Genomic DNA, 10,306 nt, shown 5'->3' on the forward strand with positions numbered 1-10,306 from the left:
GTAAAAAGGCGCAGGCAGGCGGGCGCGCGCCTGTCCTATTATGTGCGACACATGATCAATAGGGCGATAACGCAGCAACATCAATATAAGCGACAGAACAATGAGGGATATCATCGAACATCTATCTTAATATAGCCGACTACAAGGGCCGTCTGACAACCGCGGCAGCTCATGAAAATTCCGCCCCACGAATCTACCACCATCTCATCCTCCTCCTCCTCCTCCTCCTCGCGCTCAATACACTATGCGCACTCACGCACACACGCCTGCAAACACGCACACATGCACGATGCAGCTGGCGCGGCTATTATTTTCCCATTTCAATTTGACACCCCTGCCTTTCATGCTAATTCTATTATTGTAGGAAGTTTATGTGATTCCATATCACTAGAAATCGGTAATGTCTAATAACCCTTTGGGCTGAAAGGAGGGGAAAAAAACTGCCTCGAGACCCGCGGCAGCCAGTGGGAAAATAATTACTTTCATATCAAAACTCAGCAGGAGGCGCAGGGTCCTATAGCCCGCGGCCACTAACCTCATTCCAGCTCGGCCTTTCAAATGAATAAATTTGTTAAAGCAATAAATACAAACAGCCAGACGGACTTGAGCCCCAGCTCTGGCTCACTACACAGAGAAAAAGGGGGATTTATCTGCTGTAACACGACAAAACTCCAGCCGCCATGATCCAAGGTTCTGCCACACAACAACCTCTCCTTCTTTACCTTCCCCTCCTTCAGTATGGCTCTAGAAAGACAGTGATTCAATTTAAACAATAACTTTATTTATCAAAATGTTTACATATAAATATCATTTTCTCGTTTTTACAATATCTGAGGATTTTTGTTGTGTGTAAGATGTTCATTGTAGCCTAGTTTTTGTTACAAGTTGGTCACCAAAAAAGAGAGAAAGAACCTGCTTCTAAAGGTGTTAAGGCCTAAAGCCTGAATATGAAGACAGCCACAGCTTTTGGGGGCCATCTGGATTGATCACACATTATGATTAAAAAATAGATGAGATTAAGTCTCCTGATTCCTGATATGTTTTTCGAGTGTCTCAGCAGAGCTTTGGGAATGTTTGAATAGTCTGAGCAGTGTTCCTGGTCCTTTGTTTATGTTTGCTCCTTGCAAGTGTTAGTCCATATCGACATCCTCTCCATCTGTTCCGGGTGTTTCTTGACAGTCTGTGTTTGCCTTGAGACATTCGGAGAGGTCTGGAGACGCTCGCTCCTCTCTTGCACCCTTCTCTTTAGCGCACAGCTCGGCAGCTTGGCAGCCGTTGGTCGCTGCCTCCGTTAGAACTTTCAAACTTGTCTCCTCACCACTGTCGCCGGACTGCGTGGAGCTCAGCCTGACCACAGCCGTCTGAGCCACACTGTTTGGTGCAGGAGAAATGGGGAATCTTCCATTACTGCAGTCACCACCACACTCCTCCAGGTCTGTTCCATCCACTCTATTGCTAATGTGACTGTGGTGATGCTGCGTGTTATGCTCCATATGATCCGAGTTTAGAGGCTTAGTGACAAAGCTGGAGAGTTCAGAGGGGGCAGGACTCCCTTCACTTGGCACACACCTCTGTCCCAGGCTGAGTCTGTTGTCCTGACATGGCGAGGCCTTCAGGGCTGTTTGGGGCACTAGAAAGCCCAAGGGCTGATGGGTAATGGGGTAAAGCAAGAAGTGACCTTTACCCACCAGTGTCCTCTGACTGGGCAATGAGGGGAAGTCCAGCTGAGATTTTCGTCGAGGCGTGGCGTCAGAGAGGAGGCTCTCCACGCTGAAAGGGTTGCGTTTCTGCAGAGCCGAGGACCTCGGGCCTCCAGGACTGGAGCTGTGCGTGCTGCCTGGAGAAACCTGCTCAGGTTCCCCTGTGGTTCTTTGGTTTTGGTGGTTTTGTAGGTGGCTGAAGTCGTGTCGTGTTTGGTCACAGCTGGATTCAGTTTGGTGTCCTCCTGCACCCTTTGATGCTGGCAGTTCAATGTGAATAGTCCCAGTAACGCCTGAAGACTGCTGCTCGCTGTCGGTGAACTGGGAGACCCCGCTGTCACTCTCTGAACCTCCGGGTGTGTGGAAGCTGTCACCTGCGAGAAGTTTGTTCTGCGACTTCAGTAGCTTCCTCTCCTGCTTCCGTTTCTTCTTCTCGGCCCGCTCTCGATCCCTACGTGCGATCTCCTCAGGGTCCATGGGCTCGCCACTGCACGTGGTCGGGTGGGAGTTGTGAGCAGGCCGCCCCGGGCCTTTCTTTGTGTTCTCCTTTTTTCTCCATTTAGCACGGCGGTTTTGGAACCAAACCTATGCATACAAACACACACACATAAAATACACAGGTGGAAAATTGACACGAGATTAATTTTTAAAAAAAGTTTATTTCCATGTCACCATCTGTCAAACACCACCTATTGGTTCAGAAAATTCTTATCAATTTGTTTTTTTCGTTTGGGGGATTTATACTTAAAATGGCTAGTTAATGAATGAACCCATTACCAAATAATTAAGCATCAGCAATTTTTATAATCAATTAATAATTCAAGTCATTTAAAAAGAGGAAATGCCGGGATTTGCTTGTTTTAGAATCTCTTAATTTATGTTTTTTTTTCTGATTTGCATCATTTTGAATAAAATATCTGTGTTTTGTGACATTGGTTGGACAAAAAGAAGCAAATCAAAGACATCATCTTGTGCTCTAAAGAATTTTTCTGACATTTCAGACTAAATAACAATAATAACAAATGATTAATTTGTCATTTAACACAATTGTTAGTTGCAGCATGAGTTGTGTCAACAATGATAGTACAACAGCCCATTGATTTATTTTAGGCCAGACTTGTAGCTACATCTTTTACACCATTAGCGTGAACACCCCCACAATCTGATGCAATTCAGTCCAAAATCTGAGCAATAAATGCCTCCTGTTTGCACTATAATGCTAACTGTTTAAAAATGTATCTGAAATTATTTGATTAAATTCTGTGTTCATTTCTGAGAATTAAGCGTATTTTGGATAAAAGTGTTCCTGGTAATGTATCCCTCTCAAGAAAATGAAAGTTGCATAACACAAAATTATCCCTCTGGTGTGTATTTAGACAAACTCAGACCTCACACCTGCCTTGACAATAGTGAAAATAAATCAGTGTCATAGTGTTTATCAGATGGTAAGGACAAAACCATATTGTCTACAAATCCAAACAAATTCCACAAAGCCCTGAAACAAGTGAAACCACTGTCCTCCGCCTCCCTGCCTGTCTGTGTCTTTGTTTACTGCAGCTCTAAACGTCGAAAGAGTACATTAGGTTAATAGGTCACAGCGGTGGACCAGCAGATGCACAGATGTGCCGGTGTTAATTACCAATGAGTCTGTGTAATGGGTGACTCCGCCAATTAATTGCACCGTGAATAAATCAGCCATATCCCGTCTCTGTATGTTCTTTAACACCCAGCCCTGCACTCATATGGGGCTTAACACTTGCACGGCAATCCCCGGCTCTCCTCCTCCGTATACCGAGCCAAGCGAGGGAGCTTCCCCCGCCTGAGAGCCCTCACTGCCCGGCCTCTGGGCGCGCTCAGGGCCGTATGTTCGGCGCTGATAACGCCAGGAGTTTAGCATGCAGAAGTAGGATCCGCGCACATTGCATAATAAGGACGGGACACCAACATCATGTGCGACAATGGCGCTTCTTATGAATTGTTAATGTTGGTTATATCTTTCCCCCGCAAACCTGGTGATAAAGGAGCGTTAAGCAGCTTGAGGGAACAATAATCTGAGGTTTAGGAGCGAAATCCCCAAACAACATACAGCAACTGAGAGCTCTGCCTCTGTCCCGCTTCTCCTCGATCCAGCCGTGCATGCGAATTGTATGTTTCTCATCAAAAATACACGAATATACGTTATATTACACAGAACTCATAAATGGATACACAGCTCCGACATGTTGAGGAAATAAAACGTGTTAGACCGTATTTCTTGTATTATTATTATTATTATTATTATTACTCTTATTATTATCATTAGTGTTATTTTAGTATTATCATCATCGTCATGAATATTATTGTTACGATATCAGGCTACTATTAGCAAATTAAATAAACATCTCATGGTGAAATATTAAACATGGAAGCTTTACTTTTAACAAGATTACATTTGGGATGTTGTGTATTGTATTTCTCAAAAAACACATATTAAACTCTTACATATTGTTAAATAGTAATTATTATTATTATTAGCTTTTTTGTAATAACAGGGTTATTACTTTTATTATTATTTTTTTATACATTGTGTAAATAGTGTTAGTATGAATATTTCTAGTAATACAAAATATCATAATTCTAAATGATTGTACATTTACTATCATTTTCTGTATTTTGTTTTTATAACAATAATAATAATAGGATAATAACAGATTTAGCTTAAATTATTGTAAACCTTATATTGAACCACCAGTGTACAAATAAATTAAAAATAAAGGGAACATTGTGAATAAATTGAGAAAAAAAATGATCATAAATGATATCATATGTAACTGAAGGTAAAGGAAGAATACTAGTTGCCATTTACACTCCTTGGTTTGCTCAGTAAATAGCCTTGTTTTTATTAACCCATAAATCAATAGGTTGCCTCCATGCATAATTCAAAAGAGACCCTTTATTGATGCTTTGATAATTGACAAATAGCTATCTCAGTATGGGGCAGGCCTCCACAAAACAAACGCCCCTCTGGTATTTTATTTATAATAATATTATAGCCTAATAATTTGTAGATTTTGATACATAGGCTAAGTCAAATTGAAATTTATTGAAAAATAACTCAAAATACGTGTTTTCTATCATCAATTAAAAATAAATGAATTAATGCCTCTGAAAATATTTAACTAATGTCTTTGAGTCTTTACCTGGACCCTGGACTCCACGAGGTCAAGCCTGAGCGCGAGCGCCTCCCGCATGAACACATCCGGATAGTGACTCTCGTTGAAAGCCTTCTCGAGCTCCTCCAGCTGCCACCCGGTGAAATTCGTCCTCGTGCGTCTCCGTTTACAACCGGGACTATCCTTATCCGGATCCCCAGAATCTGCAGTGGTCGACGTGCGTGTTTGTACAAGTGTGTGTTTGTGTGTGTCCACGTGTGTGTGTGTGTGTGTTTGAGTGAGAGAGAGGAGAGAGAGGGGACTGTCATTACTTGTAAAGCATCAGTTTAGTGTGAAACTGACCACTTTCATACCTTTCATTTCTTTTTTTCTTATTTCTTTTTTCTTTTTAAATTATAGCTCATGAAGTCTTATAAATCACGTCACAAAATTCAGGCCAAAAAAAAAAAAAAAAACACACTTAAATCCTATGTTTGAGGTTTGGAAGCATTCAAAATAACTGCAAAATTTAGCTCTGAGTGATTATTGGCTATTGGTTCTTGAGTATTGCATGGTCAATTAAAAAAAGATGATGGAGAAATTGTTGCCTTTACTGTAACCTCAAGTGCATTTCTTATGGTAGAATTTTTTAAAAACTTTTTTTAAAAATTCATTATGCTAAAAACTTTAAACATGTTCTTCTCTGCAGACTGACTTTCTAGTTCAAAATTTATCCCCAAACGCGTGCAAATGTCTAATTCAGCCTCAAAGTTCGCAAAAAAAGCTCTTATTTGGCCATAAAGCAAGCCACTTACTTCTATTACACTTCCTGTTACAGCGCATTGTTTCCACACGGGTCTATTAATGAGACAAAAGAAGCAGGCCTACCTGAGAGTTTGAACTGCTGGCTGTCGGGAGAGAGCAGCGGGTTGGAGCTGACCACCGAGGCCGAGCAGGAGCCGTTAAGTAATCCGTCTATAGAGAAGGGGCCGGCGGCCGCAGACTGCAGCTGGTGTCCGCTGGCGTAGACGTGCTGGTGATGGTGGTGGTGGTGGTGATGGGGGCCGAGCGCGTACGGGAAGCCCACCAGCCCGCCCAATGAGCCTCCGAACTGGGCGTGAGGATGCTCGAGTACCCGACTGTCCATGCTCGCCCGGGCTGCGGCGGGGCCGAAGTGAAGATGCAGAAGGAGGCAGTGTGGCTGAACATGCAGTCAAAACACAAAAAGTCAGGGAGAGGAGGAAGAAGCTGCGAGGAGGAAGAGGAGGTGAAGGGAACCCAGGCAGAAGGACCGTCTCCCGCGGCCACGGTACGATCTGTGGAGGAGCGGCGGACACCGGGCTGTACGAGGTATTTCGCGTTTACGGTCCAGCCGAGATGTCAACCCTGCTCTTTCTCTCCGCGAGCCAGCTCATTAGGACTCCTCCATCTGCTCGCGGGACCAATAAGAAACGTTAATCGCCCTGTGACGTCAGAGACGCGGTTAATGGAGTAACGGAAGGCAGCACGAGGAGGAAAAAAAAAGAGAAAGTGAGAGAGCGTTTCTTTTTTTTCTGTCTGGATCGATCGCTAATTACACCTGGCGCGCTCCTTTAATTCAGCCCTGTCAAAACAATGAGGACGAGGCTAAGCTGGCGCGTGGAAATAACCAAGTGATTGATGGGCGGACTCCATTAAATTCTCGGGAATATAACCTGTATTTATGTACCTCTATCACGAGAAAACGCGCCTTCTTCCAACTTTACCAAGCAATGGCTTTTCTCCACGTCTGTTCTCACGTGCGTGCGCGCGCGTTCCCGGATCGCGCGCGTGTGTGTAAGTGTTTTACAGGGGGCATTCAGGGCCAGATTGATCCAATAACAGCGCCTTTATCATCCCCCCTTTTTCCTGAGCTGTCACATCGCATTTTAAACTACAAGCCTCTCTCCATCTCCCAGGCACCCCACCACCTCCTCCACACACACACGGTCACACACTCACACTGAGCCGCCCGGCCAAAGCCAAACTCCGCATCATTATCTCGATTTTTCACCTGAACAGCTTACAACGATTTTTAGTTGTAAATGTGGGTTGTAGCCTACATGATGTGACGCTTCAAACAATCCAATACCCGCACGTGCAGGCTCCATTCAGGTATAACGTGGGTATGTTATTTGGACAGCATTTCTTTGCCATTTATTGCTTTCCCCTCAGAGGGTTTGTTTCTTTGTTTGCTTAGCTAAATGTAGAAATAAAATGAACAACCTAGGTCACGCGTCATAGAATACTTTTCAAGTTTTAATTAGTCTTATATTGATGATATTAGCCAATAAAAATAGCATTAAACTTCACAACCTGTAAACTTGTATGGAATTCATATCTAAGCTATTAAATGCACAGCATTGCAGGATCTCAGTCATGAAAACGTAAAATTTATAATGAACTAATTGAGAAAACAGTTTCATCTCAAGGTCCAGCTGTTCTGCAGCTTTCAATCACATCACATGACAACAGGGCAAAATCCATATAAACATCATGTGATGTGATCTAAGCTCCACAACAGCTATGAATCTTGAAGTGAGATTGTTTTCAAATCTAGTGCGTTGTTTGTAAGTTTAAGAATGAACTTCAGTCAATGGCTAACACAGACCCAAAATACATCCAGTGAATTTCAGAATGACTGCAGGAATGTGGCTCCCCCATAGTAAAATACACTGTTCTCCTGCCACCAATGGATGGAAGTATAAAGAATGTAATATAATCTATAAACTACAGTATATTATTAATGCTAATTTTAATTTGTTGTATGGCTGCCCATTATGATACAAAAATCTACAATTGCTGTTTTACTATTTTTACGCAAAGTTTACATTGAATCACATAGTTATAGTCTTTTCCAAAAAATTAAGATAAAAAATAAAAATAAAAGCTCAACAAGTAAAGGATCAACTCACTTTGTCATTGCTGCAGTGGATACTACCCTAAGTGTTCGGTCTTTATGATAACTTTGCTCTGTAATTATGCCATTTTTGATATTATACTGATGCATTTATGTTTAGATCCAAACATAATTACATGCTTATCTTCACACTTCATTCTACACCTACATATGACCATTTACTACACTGTCCCACAAAGGCTACAAGCAGTAACTATGCTGAAAGAGAAAAATGGCTTCAAAGTTTTTTGACTGTCCAGGCAAACGTGTTACAGGTAGAAAAAATGGTAACACATTTATTAACTAGGTATTCATAAAGTCTTTTTATGCCTAAAAATCATGATCAATGATTTGACCTATGACCCCATAATAACGCACTAAAATTGTATTGCTGCGTGTTGCCCTAAACAGCTAATGCAAAAGCACAGTGCAGTAACTTCAATTTTATATTCTTATCGTTTTCAGTATGTTTTTCATTGCTGACCAGATTCAATTTGAATTTGTTTCCTTTTTATATGTCTGTTTTCAAAAGAAATAAGAGAAGTAACAGAAAAAATTAAGCAAACCTTATGTTTGGTTGAAATATTCACTTCATCAGGTATGACCAAAATGAAGATTAGCCTACTTGATATCATCATCATCATCATCATCATCATCCTCATCTTCATTAGTGATCTTACTGTGGTTATTATCACATTATTGATAACTTTGTCGTTGGCATCATCCTCATTCTCATGTTCACCATTCGCTGTAATACACTCTCTGCAGTTTTCCTTGGACTGATAGAAACCCAAACATCTGGGAACACCAAGTAGAGCGTTGTAACTACATTTAATGTGTTTTGCCTTTGGTTTTGGTTGAATTTTGTGATTTCTGCAATTTTTACATCCTATTTTTTCTAGAATGAAAGAAGATTGAACCAGGATTTTTTTAAAAGAAAGATAGCTCAGATATCCAAAGGTTTAGTATACATACATTATACAAGAAACAGATGCTAATAAACATAATACATTATGATGTTTGGGTAGAAATTACAGTTGAAACCGGTTCTCCCACGTACCTGGTGGTACTTCTCTGTTTTCTCACATGCCACTTTTATTAGGGGCACCCAAGGTTAACAGCATTTGAACTCAGGTTAGTGTTCCTCTTAGTATTGTGCCTCTTCTTTGAATCATGATCTCCTTTGAATAAAACCACACAATAGACTCAAAGCTTTAAATGGCACGGAGGCTCAGCAGCTAAAGAACTGCAATAGAAAAACACAAGCACTGCTAATGGAGTTAGTGGGCCCTGGTGGTATTAAGTCAACCACTATAATTGCTCCACCACGTACAGTTTAAGAAACCTTGGAACAACCAGTCACCACGTGTAGCCCGTTGGTAAGAACATCAAGCAGAACAAGCATGACACTGGACTTCTTTTCCCTCTCTGACTCATAACATAGTTACTCTAATAAAAAGTATTCTCTATAATAATCTCTCAGAAAGGGCACAAAATCACACCTAAGAGCAAACAGGGGCAGTTTAAAGAACCCGTAAAGATAGTGTTGTATTTTGACCCTGAGTCCAAACACACACACATGAGGACTGGCCTCTGTGGGCCCTTGGGATGAGAAAACCCAAAGTTATGACTGATAAATTCTTCTGAGGAGAACTATAACAACAACTTCATGGTAATCCTTTTTTTACTTCTACTTTGATCTATGACATTGAGGTAGGGAACACAAATTACCGAGTCCTCTTCAAATTAGAGTGTATAGACTGAAAATTCAAAGCACTTAATCAATTATTGGTAAAATTGAAGATCAATTAGTCGATTAATCATTATTTGACAAAACCATAAAAACATTGCTTATTTCAAACAATACCAAATGTGTCTTTTCAATCCCTCTCACAGCAACATATTTCATATACTTGGACAGCATTGCATATCCTATTGAATGATTGATAAAATTTTACATGTTTGATTAAATTCTTAACGACCGATTAATTGATCATCAGTTAATTATTATCATCCTGAATGTATACCAATGTTAAACAAGATATTACCAGATGAAACATGGATCATCTTTACGGTCATAGGTTACAGTTCCAGAGGACACTTAAATCACAAACAACCAACGTTTTTTTCTCTACAGCTTTGTCGATTTCTGCAAAATCTGGATGACTATGGAAACCAAGCAATTAATAGATCTTCTTTGACGTCAATGTCATAATTCTCTTCATACCGTCACACAATATTATGGATACTAATTTGACAAAATAGTATCCCTTTTGACATAAAAAACCCCAAATCATATGGACCGCAAACATAGGGAGAACATCTGGCGACGTGTAGCAGTAGTATACATATTTCCTTGTTAAGGTAGGCTAAAAGTAGTAATTTCTAAGTGTGTTGACTGATGTCATGCTGTGGACATTATACGTGTCAGAAATCACATTTAGTCTTTAAGAAAGGTACACTGTGAAACCCTACTATTGAGGGTAAGTGAAAGAATTATATCAGCTGTTTATATTATTATAATTATTATTACCAGCATTAGAAGATTATGAGCTCAC

General features: G+C 40.7%; 1 protein-coding gene across 1 annotated transcript; it reads right to left on the reverse strand.

The window, feature by feature from the left end:
• Positions 1 to 851: 851 nt before the first annotated feature.
• LOC121941761 (homeobox protein unc-4 homolog) lies at positions 852 to 6,181 on the reverse strand. Its single transcript, XM_042484630.1, has 3 exons — positions 5,720 to 6,181; positions 4,880 to 5,055; positions 852 to 2,285 (listed from the first exon to the last, which is right to left on the reverse strand). Exons 1-3 carry the CDS (start codon positions 5,976 to 5,978, stop codon positions 1,131 to 1,133), a joined length of 1,590 nt encoding a protein of 529 aa, XP_042340564.1. The 5' UTR covers positions 5,979 to 6,181; the 3' UTR covers positions 852 to 1,130.
• Positions 6,182 to 10,306: the final 4,125 nt, after the last annotated feature.

Source organism: Plectropomus leopardus, chromosome 4, assembly GCF_008729295.1.
Source record: "Plectropomus leopardus isolate mb chromosome 4, YSFRI_Pleo_2.0, whole genome shotgun sequence".
NCBI lineage: Eukaryota > Metazoa > Chordata > Actinopteri > Perciformes > Serranidae > Plectropomus > Plectropomus leopardus.

What these genes read in the sequence shown, in the direction of transcription:
- LOC121941761 (XM_042484630.1), bottom strand. Translation starts at nt 5,978, where the DNA reads ATGGACAGTCGGGTACTCGAGCATCCTCACGCCCAGTTCGGAGGCTCA. An exon ending in CCAGCAGTTCAAACTCTCAG is followed by an intron (nt 5,056 to 5,719) that starts GTAGGCCTGCTT and finishes CGACCACTGCAG; the next exon opens with ATTCTGGGGATCCGGATAAG. An exon ending in TCGTGGAGTCCAGGGTCCAG is followed by an intron (nt 2,286 to 4,879) that starts GTAAAGACTCAA and finishes TTGTATGCATAG; the next exon opens with GTTTGGTTCCAAAACCGCCG.